This window comes from Barbus barbus, assembly GCF_936440315.1.
Source record: "Barbus barbus genome assembly, chromosome: 36".
In the NCBI taxonomy this organism is placed as follows: Eukaryota; Metazoa; Chordata; class Actinopteri; order Cypriniformes; family Cyprinidae; genus Barbus; species Barbus barbus.
Window position 1 is genome coordinate 18,245,394 of NC_136714.1, and position 14,753 is coordinate 18,260,146.

The 14,753-nt window shown below is 38.4% G+C and overlaps 1 protein-coding gene across 1 annotated transcript in view; it reads right to left on the minus strand.

Annotated features, from left to right (window-relative positions):
- Positions 1–9,715: 9,715 nt before the first annotated feature.
- The window catches only part of LOC306856179 (guanine nucleotide exchange factor VAV2-like), a 249,109-nt gene continuing 244,071 nt past the window's right edge, over positions 9,716–14,753 (minus strand). Inside the window, exons 25-27 of the mRNA XM_079395263.1 lie at positions 13,625–13,748; positions 11,673–11,827; positions 9,716–11,581 (exon numbers count right to left, since the gene is read on the minus strand). Of these exons, the coding sequence (XP_079251389.1) occupies positions 11,534–11,581; positions 11,673–11,827; positions 13,625–13,748 (327 nt within the window). The 3' untranslated portion in view covers positions 9,716–11,533. The remainder of the gene's footprint in view (positions 11,582–11,672; positions 11,828–13,624; positions 13,749–14,753) is intronic.

The window sequence follows — 14,753 nt, forward strand, 5'->3', positions numbered from 1 at the left end:
CTCTGATATTCTCAAGAAAAGATGCTAGCATGTTGTTAGAGTACCGGTCCCTCTGGCCCACTGCACAAGCAAACAAACACAATAAAACATGCATCTCTTATTAAAATTTCTCTTTCAGACACAAAGCAGCACAATTCAGCTCTTATTAAAATGTAATTCTTGCACTTGAGCTTTTATTTGTTTGTGCTAATTAGCATAACACTGATTGTTAGCTGGTTAGCTGCAGGTGTGGGGTTTCACTGACATTGTCAGGCACTACTGAATGACTCTAAAGAGGCGACTGAGAGTCTTTTTACCTTTACATAAAACACTCAGGCAGAGTGGTACAGTATAAGAGAGCTCAGGTACAGTCCCAGCTGCCCACGCTCAGCCAACTCACTCCTCGTCCTCATTTGTTTTTACATGACGCCTCACTTACACAGGCCTTTATGAACAGCATAAAACATCTATGAAATCATGTTTTAATTCATGACAAAACCATGTCATCCAATCCGCAATTGATCGCTGCAGGCAGTACAAAATATGAACAGCATTCCATCTCCATTTGTTTCCCCTCACGCTGTCAGCAAGTACCTCTGCTCATTCCTTTGATGTGAGTTCTCTAGAGTCAGCACTGGAACGCTCTCCTGGCTGGAGGGAACCTTGCATGCTTTGCAGAGGATCAATATCAGAACCAGTATGAGCAGAGCTACCAGGATGTTACATGCTATGGCCACCACTGCGGCGGTGGACAGTCCCGTAGAGGAGATGGAGTCTTCACGGTCACATAGCTGCATCGCTGACACAGAGACGGCCTCCCTCCCTCAGACCAGCTGTCAGCCCCAGAAGACACCCCTCTGATCTGTGACCTGTGAAGCTCAGCGCTTCAAAGCCCTGCTTGTTGACGTCGCCATCACTCTGCTGTCATTATTTGTCACCCAGGGGTCCTCCTGATCGTCTGATCCGGTGTGAACAAGTGCGTCCTACTTTTCACATCTCTTATGTTCACAGATCAAGGGCACACTGTGTTCTGGTGTTGGAGGAAGACTTTGAAACTGGTCTGATGATGGACCAAAGAGCAAAGCCTGAGGATTTTTAAGAGCTCTTACTTTAAACGACTGTACAACATTGCTGTCTTTCACTGGTGGACTTATTCTTCGTTCACTGGCTCAACGTCATTCTCAGAGGTAGATGGAAATGGGCAGCAGGGTGGCTTTCTTTTGGATGAGGTTTTGAACACCGTTGCCACCATTCATCTTACGCTTTCTTTCCTATGTGAAAGAGAGAACGAAGATATTTAAACAGGCATCACAATACTGTATTTCATAAAATCTGCATTTCATTGTGTGCCACACAATGATGTCGTCAGCTTTTTGATTTTCTTCCAATTTTCTATTATAGGTGCAAGAAGCTCATTGGCATTATTCACAGAGGAGTCAGTGGTATGATAAAGGAACTGCCTTAAAATCTCATTATTTTCCTGGTGTGCTCAATGAAGCCTTCACAAACCTCTGCCTCATTACTGTCTGTCTCTGAAACGCCCGTCTGAATGCACAATGGATCTGGCATCACTTTTAGAGACACACACACATGCATAAAGAAGACTAAATACTTATGATCCAGCTGAAAAAAAAAACATTCTCAAGTCAGTCCTGGTAAAATAACAAGATAATGTGTTGAGCCAGTAAATTATTTCTCTTCTGTGTAGCTCATAGATTGTAGTGGGAAGTCCTAGCAGGCCCACTCCTCCACAGTTCAGCCGTTTAGAGAGGGGCACAGAACTGTGCACTGTGCAGTGAGTGTCTCTGAAGAGGGGCTCCTCCTCCACAAGCATGCTTACACACATACAGTTACATGAATAATTCATTCCCTTCACTTTAAACTAAGCATTATATCAGAATAATATGATGGGCATGACAATTCTGTCATTGTTTACTCAGCCTAATTTCATTATTAACACTTTTTATTTGAATAAAAATGGAGGAGCAGATGTTTTGCTATAGGGGCCCAAGTGTTATTTATTGCATGCCCTCTTTGAAGTCTCGGCCCTTCAGCAACAAAATGACTTGTGACTTGTGTCAAACTGGCCTAATGGTTAGAGAGTCGGACTCATAATCCAAAGGTTACAGGTTCGAGTCTCGGGCCGGCAGGGATTGTAGGTGGGGGGAGTGAATGTCCAGCGTTCTCTCCACCCTCAATACCACGACTGAGGTGCCCTTGAGCAAGGCACCGAACCCCCAACTGCTCCCCGGGCGCCGCAGCATAAATGGCTGCCCACTGCTCCGGGTGTGTGTTCACTGTGTGTGTGTTCACTGCTGTGTGTGTGCACGTTGGATGGGTTAAATGCAGAGCACGAATTCCGAGTATGGGTCACCATACTTGGCTGTATGTCATGTCATGTCATCTTTCTTTTTTCACTTTCAACTTCAGAAAGTTGCACAAATGAAACTTGCAAAAATGAAGCTACAGCAGAGAGGAAATATTTAGAATAATGTTAACTTATATGACTCATTGCAATATGGTCCAAATGTGGTGTGAACCACTCTTTGGTAGGATACATATTAAAATTCTGGCCAATACTGAAACATAATGTGATGATTTATGTTATGTTATGTAGGCTATATAATAACTGATAAATGGCCAATATGAAAATGACTATTAATTAAATTATTACATTTCTGTTTGAATAGATTAAAAACAAAACTAAAATCAGCACATTACGAAAAACAGTAACAATAGGGCTTGGTTGACAACATCGAATTCTCAATTTTAATTGTTTCTCATAACTAAACATTAATTGTATTGTGCCTCCCATTAAATAAGTCGCAATAAGCTTTGTGCTGTTATTTTTACGGAAGAGGATTAGGGCCAAGCAATAATAATAATAAAAAAAAAAAACATCTTGAGATTTAAGTTTTTAAATTTCGAGAAAAAAGTTGAAATAAAATTGAGAATAAACTCCTAAAATTACGAGAAAATTAAATTTCAAGAAAAATTTTTAATAAAATGTTGAGAGTAAACTTGTTAAATTACAAGAAAAAAGTAATTTTCTCAAAATTTAACTACTTTTTTCTCGTAATTTAATGAGTTTATTCTCAACATTTTATCTCAAATTTTTTCTTGAAATGTAGTGACTTGAGGTGGTTTTATTTTTTTATTATTGCTTGGCCCTAATCCTCTTCTGTATATTTTTGAGATAAAACAAAGCCTAAGCTTTTAAATTCAATTCAAATAATAATAATAATAAAAAAATTTGGCGTTTGGCGCTCTTAAATGTGGCCACCTCAGTACAAGGCAGCACGGAGCGCACGTAAACTGATCATTGTCTTCTCTTTACTGCTCGTTACAGCATGAAATAAACATGAATGAACATTAGAAGGTATGTTGAAAAATACATTATATAACTTCCCAAAGTGTAGTAGCTCAATCATAGTTTCAACAGCTGAACATTAGTAAAACTGTGACAATATCCCACAAAACATCAAATATATTCTAACTAGGTGGTTGAATATAAATATTTGGACTTTATTTAAAAAAATTACCTCAAGTTATCATTAGGTAGCTAGTTAGCTAGCAATTTTTTCAAATAGGCTTATAATTCTGTAATTAATTCATAATTATTGATTATATTATACTCTTATTTACCCCATCCACAACAACAGCGCTTTACCTTCCCTCTAATCATCAGTTTAATTTTGAGATGACCATGAATCACCAGCCTGTCCTCCGAGCTGTAAAGGGAGGGCTGTGTGTGTTTACAATGCTACGAGGAGACTTCACTGCCTCTCTGTAGGGAAATAATGGTTGGATGCCGGAGGTCTCATTTCCAGACAAGGAGAAAGAGCAAGGGAAGGAAGGGGTGCTAAAAAGCTGTCAGGGGCAAGTGTAACATACAGTGTGTAATTACACAGGCCCCATAAAGAGTCTGTTACAAAAGTGCTTGTCAACCATACACAATGACTTTTACCCATAAACCCACCCTCGACATGCCTCGCATACACTGCCAGCCAGCATATTAAAACCAAGATGCTTCGAGAGAATAGCAGTACTATTCTGGGTGTCATTTGAGCGGAAGTGTGTACGTGTGTGTGCTGCCAGTGTGTTATCCTGAACTCATTTTGTTGCAAGCGGTGGGTGGATTCCACAATAACTGTGCAAACCTCCTGAGGGTCTCCTAGTTGAGGTGACTCTCATTTATTAATATACCTAAAACTGTCATGAGCCACTAAATATGAAAGGGCACTTTATTCCTAACATTCTTTATCATAGGAGTTTGTTTGCTGAAATCAAGCAAATTAAGTGGGTTATGACTTTACAATGCAAGACTTATGCAGAAAGGCCAGCACTGTGTGGGGTGCTGGGAAATTAAATGGATAAAACACGCATGCATTTTTTCATTAGTCCAATGATTCACACAGCAGACGTTAGGTCATATAAATTCTCCCTCAAGACACATTCAGAGCTCCAGACAAAAACATTGCTGTTCCATATAAATAACACTTTGTTTTAAAGGAGATAGATAGATAGATAGATAGATAGATAGATAGATAGATAGATAGATAGACAGACAGACAGACAGACAGACAGACAGACAGACAGACAGATAGATAGATAGATAGATAGATAGATAGATAGATAGATAGATAGATAGATAGATAGATAGAAATAATGAATTGAACATCACGGCTTCATTGCTGATTGTAGATTTCATCACGCGTGAGATGATATCTGACAAAACTGCTCATGGATGCAGTCAAAGTTTTCCAGTCTTTCGCTACTAGCGACTAGCTTGAATTATTGTCACATTTATGACAATAAGGTGCATTCTAGTGTAGGTGCAGTCTAGAGCCCTGAATGACATCCCATCTCAATTCAGCATCAAGCTGCAGAACAGGAAATAGATGTCCCCTTCATTGTGGGAGAGCACAAATGCACACAGATTGCTACCCAGAACGGCAGCTCTCCAAAGCCAGATGGAAACCGCCATGGGCATAGTGGTGTTTTCTATTGTAAATCTGAGAGCTGTTCTGATCATTTCCCCTGCACTGTTTAAATTAGAGGTCACGGTGAAGAGAACTTATTTCAGTCATCCTGACATTTTAACACTGCATGTGTCTAATAAGTGTTTCATTTAGCTTGTATTTGGCTCGTCATTAACAAAAATCCTCGATTTAACTGCTTAGGGCGAAAAAGAGCTCCAGTTATTATTAATTTTGCTATATCATGGGTAATGAATTCAGCATTAGAGAGCAACATGACTTACTAAACTCCTTTGCATCAGTGAAAATGAATGGAGTACTGCTTAATGCAGTTAGCAACAGACTTCTCATCCGCGCATTCAATAATAAGTCAGGGAGATGCATAAGTCGCACAATGCACTTTAACAGCTGGTGCTAGACAGACATGCAAAGAAGGAAACATGATGAAATGACGAATTGATGAAAAACATGAACTCAAGAACCCAACTCATTACATATACCAACAAACCACCTCACCAACCTGCACACCATTCCTATCTCTATTCCATCATAGCATCCTGACTGCTGGGATTTAGCACTGCCATCGAATCAGAGCCAGAGTGGCACAGAGCTCATTCAGATCTCAATGCATGACTGGGTAGCCATCCATCTGAGATGATTTTCAATGAGTCAGTCACCCTGCGCTGGGCCTGCTCCCTGATTTCTTCTCTCATAACACACAACATCTGAACAGACGTGGAATTGGCAGGCAGCGGCCACATTCAAGGACTGGGCTTATGAGAAGTTCACAGACGTTAGCACCCTCAACCATCTGAGCAAGAATGCTCTGTCCAGTACAATATTATATATATATGCAATATGTAAATACAAGCAAACAAAGAGCACTCCTATGACAATTCATAAAAATTAAGCTGCATACAGTAACATCTTTTAATTACAAACACTAATCAACATTATAGGGCTGTTGAAAAACAAAGTCTCAGCTTTTAAATTTGGTCATTTATTTAAAGAAATTAAAACAATAAATGCCGTTTTGTGGCTCTTTAATTTGTCTTGACAGATCGCTGTAGCGCCTCAGTTCAAGCTGCACATGAACTGATCATCTCTTACACTTTACAGTTATAGCATGAAATAAACAAATTAACATCAGAAGGTGTCTTGTTTGAACTGCGTAAAATTGTCAATACACACCTTTTTTCTTGAGTTCAGGTCTACCGTCTACTCTGCTTTCTGGTTTGTTTGTCGACAAAAATGGCTATATATAGGCTAATATATAAATATATATATATACACACACACACACACTCACGTGTATATACACACACACACACACACATACATATACATATATATACACACACATAAAGAAATGATACTTCTTGAAATGCATTCTCATTTTCCAAACTATTCAGCATGACCGTCATGTTTACTTGATGAATGAACTGCACTAGTGGTTGTTGTCAGAGATGGTGACAGACTTTTTATAATTGTGCTACAATTGTGTGGCCTGAGCTACAAACCTTTCAACCTCTGTAACACCAGAGCTACGTGCAGAAAAGTTAATGTACAGCGCTGCTGTCACCATCATCAGGGAAACTACTGCAATCAGTAATGGAGCCCTGACATTTAGAAAGAGGGACTAACAGAAAGATAGACGTAAAGCAAATGGCAAACAAAGTGAGGAAAGGGCAAAGCGTGACATTAAATGAAGCTTTATGGACTGCATCAAAATGCCACATCATATCAACTATTGTTCCGACATCATCTCCAAACACGACTTTTATCCTGGGAACACAATAGAATATTTGCCTTTTAGGTGACTTTCATTGTATGGACAAAACAATTCAAATGTATTTCAAATATCTTTTTGTGTTTCGACATGAGGATGAATAGCCTAAGTAGACAGCATTTTGAGGCGTGCCTGTGATAACCAAACATGTCTGAGACGCATTCATTCAAGACGTGTTCTTGCTTTTAAAATCAAGCCTACATAGTGAACACAGCGTGAGTCTCAAGACTCGTTTTGGAAAGTTGAACGACTTTTAACGCTACGCTTATGGCGCGAGAGGCGACAACGGTGAGACGCGCGTGCATATGGAAAATAATACAAATTCACTGCAGACGGAACGAGTCCTCTGTGAATGTCCTTTAAGTACACAGCTCGCTAGGTTTTAAAACACAGCCACTTACTGATTGATTCATTTGTTTGAGCTTATTCGTAAACTATGTCGGTTTATGCTTTTCATTTGCACTGTATAACGCAACTATCTGTAAAAGATCGCGCGCAAAAACACCGTCTACATTTACATCGAAGGCAAACCTTTTAAAAGCGGTATCTTTGGAGACAAATGATCAGAAAATAATACACAAAAACACATTAAACCAAAAAGCAGGTCAAAATAGAAACCAGAAACATCCGAGACTTCATATTAACACCGTTCATCAAGGCGCAAATAAGCACTTTAAAGACTTACCCGACAAGCACGATGCTGACACGGTTTCAGAGAACTATAGCATTCCACAGTACCTGTCTGGATATGATGATCCATGAGTGAGAGACGACAGCAGCAGCAGCAGCATGAGATGAGATGAGCTGAGCTCCACTGCTTCAGGGACGCGCGTCAATCCCCCAAAACACGGGACGCACGAGGATATGCGGCGACATCGATCTGGAGGCTGAGCACAGCGATAAAAATAGATCCATAATACTTATTTAAAGCATTAACAAAACTCTAGATTAAAGTGTAAAGAGACATTCATGTCATACAGACCTGAGGTTGGTCTCTTTTTTAAAGACAATTAGCAGATTATTGCAGAAGTGAAATCATTTAATAAAATTAAAGAATTAAAAAGTTATAGAAGTTTAGATTTACTGTAAAACATGTATTATACTATTTTTATATTATTTTATATAAAATAAATATAAAAAAAAATAGTTAAAAATCTAAAATTGCTAAATTAAAGCCATGTGTACATAAGTTGTGCTCCAAATTTGAAGTTGATATAAAAAAAAAAATTGAAGTTCATATGCAATTTTGTTTAGGCGTTATACCAAAAACAGCCTCCGGGTGCCATTCAAACTCCATTTAATTTTTTTAATTCAATGGAGAATTGAATTTTCGAATTTGTATATATATTTATATAATTTTGAATTTTTCTGTCACAAATCTATCAATTTCTCTCTCAATATTACATCTATAACAAAATATCCCTTATAAACCTTTCCAACGATATGTATTTTGTCAAGATTATAAAAACTTTTAATTCCAAAAGACCATAAGGGGGAGGAGACTGCTAAAACATGTAACGCTATGTCCGATTTCAAAATGGTTTTCACAGGATGAATTTGGAGATTTTAAGCTTTCAAATGGTATATAACATATGATGATTGCTAAAACATCTGATAGGAAAAAAGGCAAGGAAATAAAGACTTTTTGTGACAAAGATCAGAACTCCTGTTATGATGTAGATTTATCTCAGACTCTTGGTGCACTCTTGTCATAAATTAATATATTACTGTTCCTACATAATTTGTAACAACACAAAATATCTATTTAGGAGACTTGGACCTTTCCAATGATATATAGTTTGTCATGATTACATTAGAATTTAATTGTAATATAGTGAAGTTAGGCGTCCCGTATACGGGACGGTGAGGTTAAGGGGTTTTAAATACAAGACCCTTGATCCCGTGATATTACAAAGTATGCCAGATCTCACACAAAACAATGGCTATAAGGCAAAAGTGCAAACATTTTGAATGCATTTTTCTGTGCATGAAAAGAAACAAAATAAAAATAAGCCATGCACAATTTCATTGTTTTAACATTAACAACAAAGTACTGTTTCAACATGGTACAGTGTTAACAGATTATACCATGGTACTAAATACTACAGCATATGCCATGGTACACAACAGAACATGTCCCAAACATAATATTTCCACAAACAAGTTAGTACAAAGGTACTGTTTTGTTAGTGTACAGATTTAATTCACAGAACCCTGTCTCTTCATTGACATGAGCCTGTTAAGTACAGGAATATATATTTAAGTGGGCTCATTTTTCATATGTAAAATTAGGTTTTGGCTTTTATTTCTTTCATATTTTTTAAACCTCAGCCTTGAAAGATGGATAGATCTATAGTCAGTTCAACATTAAAATTATCCAGGGACATTTTAATAAATCAGTGTCAAGTAAATCAGTGTCAAGGAAATCTCACGTCTGGAGACCAGCTGATAAATCTCAACCTAGCTGAGGTAAATAGAAAAAAGCAAGCTAGTTGGGCGAGACGCAAGATGTTCTCAAGGAGATCTTTTAATTGGATGTACCAATGCTAATGATCATTCTCATATAAGACTAATCACAGTAAGATTGGCTCTTTGTTTCTGCTGCATTTGCTGTAGATCCTTTTATTCTTATGAAACTAAGATAAAGAAATGCCATGCTTCTTCCTCCCTCTGTCTAAAGGTGCAGAATTAGTCAGTGAACAGATTTTTTATGGTGGAATTGATAGTGAAGGGCAGAACAGATGTGAGATCACGCACAGATGGTCACACGTGCTTAAATCCAAGCTATAATATGTAACCGTCTATAGGACCAGTCTGACTGTTTCACAGGCTAAGTGAAAAATATCCATCTCTAAACCAAGTCAGGCGCTTTCTGGTGTCATAAAAAAGCAAGTAACTTGGCTCCCTCTAGTGGCGATTCTAAACACATACATCGGAGAAGTAATCATAACAGGACACCTCAAATAGGCAAAAAAGAAATATTTATTTCATGATAGACATCAGTTTCCAAATAACTGACCATTCAAAAAATGTACACAATTTCTAGTAATTTTTTTAACATCTTTTTTCCAGGATTCACGGACAGCAGTTGTAATATCTATGACCACATGCAATGGGTTTTTTGTCCACTACACAAACAGGTACTAAGACCCAAAGCCAGCGCTACCTTGATCTGAGCTGCACTGTTCCATCACTGCAGACAGCTGTACTCAAGCCTGGAGCGCAACTAAAACACGTCTGATGCTTTATTACAGTCTAGCACTCTCCAACCTCCATTTACAGCTTCAATTTCTGATGGCCGGCAACAGCAAAAGGTTTTTCTCCAAGGACTGTATGAGGGATACATCCATGCACTTACGGAGTTTACAGGTACTGTACTGAGGCTGCTCATAGTGTAAAGGATTGTACTTTTTTCTTGTTCCAGAGGTAAAAATAAGGACATTTAGATTTTTTTTTTTATAATATGAAAATTGAATGTCCAGGTCTGCAGTGTGGTGTCCTGTGTTAAAAGGTCTCTGGACATATAAAGTGCACTTGATGGCTGAGGTTCTTCAGCAGTGGGTTTCCTCGTCCACAACAGGATAAAGAAAATTCTGCCCTAACTTAGTGATTTCAATATGTAGCGCTGTAGCACCAAGTTGTGTCCACCAGTAAGGCAAGATACTGTAATGTGGGAGGCTGCAGATGCAAAACGTGGAATGGCAAAATGTATGTGCTTGTAGAAGACGACAAAAAAACCCTCTGGGTATTCATGAAAATCAGTGCACAGAACAGCATTCGGTATTCCCTTTTTAGTCCAAATTTGGACCACTGAGAACGTAGAAATCACAGAAACAGTGTTCACTGAACCTCGTCCTGACACTCCATTGCACTTTTGCATCCTCTTGAAGGAAGAGGAAGACATGATGGTGCTTGTATCCTTTAATGTCCAAGTAATTCCAGCCATGGCCAAATGCTTTCGGTTAGCTGCCCCGTCGTTCCAGTGAAATGATGAACAGATCTGGTAATCTGCTCATTCCAGTTCAAGAAATGTTCAGTCTCTTTTATGGTCTTCTGGCTGAGCAATGTCCAGCAGAACGGGTGGATAGGGCTGTGAGAGTGCACCGCTACAGAACAGGGCGATAACGCTGCAGCAATACAAACGAGACTGTTGGGAGTGAAGAACATGTACGAAAAGGCACCGTATTTCTGGACAGGGCAGATGTACGAGCATATATGTGCAAGGTGAGTCTGAATCCATCTCTTTACCTCCACCTCTAAAGGCATTACCATTTACTAAGGCAAATTTTCTCTGTAAAGTAATGCAAAGTGCATCTTTTCGGCTCTCAATTATTCTTTTTCGCTGCTGCTGTTGAACAAATGTTCAACATTGCATTTTAATCATAGATATATCTCTTTAATAAATTATATTTATATATAATTTTATACACCCCCACCCCCCATTATACCCCAGCGCACCTTACAGGTATTTCTGTACAAACTTAAAGCCATGCTTGTCCTTTGGCCACTTCAAGGCTAAGTTCTGCTCTGTTCACAGTTTCCTCCTTCCACCGCTGAGAACGAACAAACAGACTCGGAGCGGTTTTCTTCACAGAAATCACACAGACATTCCGAGAAAGGAAAAAAAAAAAGCATATTCGTACATGACGAAAGGAGACAAAAGTACAAATATTCATTATGAAATATGTTTCCAGCGAAAAAGACTTCCATGAGATGTTGCCATGGAAATCAAAGAGTCCTCTCAGAGGGCTGTGGATTTTATTGGATGATCTTTGACCCCAGATTTTCACTGCACCCCCTCCTCATCAACGTACGTAGAGGGGAACCATCCAATCTGAATGAAAAACAGGGAAATAATGGCAATTTATATTGCTTATATTGTAATATTTGAAGCTTAATTTCAGATCATTTGCTTGCTTTATTACCCTGCCATTGGCCTCTCCTTTCCACCAGCCTTGGTCTCCACCAATCTTGCTGTAGATCTTGACGATGTCCCCCTCTCGCAGAGACAGCTCTCTCATGTCTCGAGCAGCAAAGTTGTATCGCGCCACAGCTGTACTGACTACCCTGGGTGTGAATACTGTACAAAGCCAGGAACATCCCAAAATTAGCGCATGTAAAATAATGAAGAGCAGATTTATTGACACTTGTGACATTGACATTGTGAGCTAGATGAATAAATGAATAAAAGTTTGTGACTAATGGTGGTCTTTATGAATGTCTGGAGCACTAATGAGATGGTGATGAAAACACAACCAGGAAGACATGTTGAAGGAAAGATGAAGGGATGAATGTGAAGAGGGATTGGATGATGCAAGAGCACAAACAAGCAAGAAGCGCAGTACCTGACCAGAAGGGAGCAGAGCTTTGAGAGGAGAAGTTGAGGCCCTGAGGACTGAGGAAGGAGAAGTTGTAGGAAGCACAGGTGGCTGCTGAGACAGTATGGGGGAGAGAGACAGACAGACAGACAGAAAGTGAGAGAGAGCGCAAACAAAAGAGGAAGGGCACAACAGAATTACAGGGTAAAAAAAAAAGGACATGGTTTCAGCAAGGTGTTTTTATGTGTGTGTGAGAGAGTAGCTGTGTTCTGTGAAAAAGTAACTAGAATTCTGACATTTACAATCAACAATAATTTTTTCAACAGAAAAAAAGGGACTTTAGGTAAACTGCACACTACCATTCAGAAGGTTGGGGTTAGTAAGTTTTTTTTCTAAAGAGATTACATTTATTTAGCAAGGACACATTAAATTGATTAAAAGTATCAGTAAAGACTTGTATATTTCAAATAAATGTTCTTTTGTACTTTTAATTAATCAAAAAATAAATAAATAAATCCTGGAAAACTGTATCGCTGGTTCGACAAAAATATTAAGCAGCACAACTGTTTTCAACATTTATGATAAGATGACATTCTTTGAGTACCAAATAGAATGATATTAGAATGATTTCTGAAGGATCATGTGACACTGAAAAAGTAATTGCTGCTGAAAATTCAGCTTTGCATCACCGAAATAAACTACATTTTAACATAAATAAAAAAAGAATATATTTATTTTGAATTGTAATAATATTTAACAGAATTACAGTATATTTGATTAAATAAATGCAGCCTTGATGAGCAAAAAGAGACTTCAAAAACATTTGAAAAAATCTTGCCGTCCCCAAACTTTTAAACGGCAGTGTATGTGTATCAGCCTTCATTTACTTTCATTGTATGAAAAAGAACACAGTGGACATTCAGTGTCCTTTTCCATTCAATGGAAAAAGTAAGTCACATGGGTTTGAAACAACATCAGTTCGAGTGAATGACAAAATTTGGGTGAATGGCTCCTTTAAGCAGCTCTCGTGTTGCATATGGAGATCTTTCAGGCATATTCTCAGCCCGTCACAAACAGACGTTGTCTTTAAGCACTTGTATAAAAATGTCAGTGAACACCAGTTAAGCTTGACTGGAAAACGAACAAAGGCACATCATTTATAATACATCTAATGAAGCATCTGTTTATTGGAACCTATTCAGCTGGCCGAGCAAACCTTGGCCGCGGGAGCCAGAAGTCTCAGTAAGGCCCCAGCCTCAGCCAGAGTGGGCGGCTCCTTGACAACCCAGCCTAAGATGACTGACATTTGAAATACCAGGAGGCGGGGCATACAGAATGTGAGGGCGGGACCAGCTGGCAGGGTTTGTTTGTTCAGACTTCCAGAGCGTGTCCAAAGATTGTGGAAGGCTGCTGGCCAGACCGGTGGGGGCTCAATAAAAAAATGTGTGCCAGAAAAAGCAAGAAAGCAGAAGAGTGAAAATAAAAAAGGGAGAGGGAAAGGGAGTGGAAAAAACGAGAGAGATAAAAATCTGCAGAGGATTATGGCAGCAAATGTTTACCTGGTGAACGGGTATTGGTGCGAGAACTTGAGCGTTCCCTGGATTTGTAAGGGTACCGTAATGTCGTGTCCAACAGTTTAAAGCTCTCTTTCAGTGAATGACTCTGATAATACTCCACAAGCTCCTGTAACAAAGAAACATATCTAAAGTTACTTACAGCACTTTGATGTTCCAGATGTTTTCATCTTTATCAACATAAATGCATTTCTAGAAGAAGTACCAGTGTTTGCAAGGGAAAAAACATGATTTAGATTTAGGTTTAGATTAGGCTGTGGTTCTGTATAAGTGAAACGCAACATCAGAGCTAAATTAGCATTACACAGCTGTGCAGTATATGGCTATAGACAGACAAAAAAACAAATAGAAGTTCAATCACAATTTAGTATTCACATATTCCACTGACATTATCGCTCTTTTTAGATTTTGATTTATACACAAATTCATTACTGTTCAAAGGTTTGGTCAGTTCAAATATTTTTTACAGTCACTTATGCTCACCAAGGCTGCATTTATTAAAATAAAGGTAAAAACAATTGTGAAATAGCATTAATATTTAAAATAACCGTTTTCTATTTCAATGTATTTCAAAATGTAATTTATTCCTGTGATGGCAAAGCTACATTTCCAGCAGCCATTACTCCATCTTCAGTGTCACATGATCCTTTAGAAATCCGTCTAATATGCAGATTTAGTGCTCAAGAAACATTTCTTACTGTTATTAACATTACAAATAACTGTTGTGCTGCTAAATATTTTTGTAGAAACAATGATTAAGTTTTTTTTCCCCAGGATTCTTTGATGAACTGAAAGGTCAAATGAACAGCACATTATTTGAAACAGAAAACTTTTCTAACATTACAAACACATTTATGATCAAATTAATGTGTGCTTGCTGAATGAATGTTCTTTACAAAAAAATATCTTACAGACCCTTAAACTTTTGAATGGTCGCAAGCATATGTAATAACACTAAAAGAAAATATGTACAACGTAAAACTTGCAAAGAAATCAGTACTTTAGATGCTTCAAGTGAATTGTGTAAAGTGAGTTAATTGTGCAGTCTTCACCCTGCAAGCATACTAAATCCAGGGACGGATTAACGTACGGGCCTACCGGGCACTGGACCAGA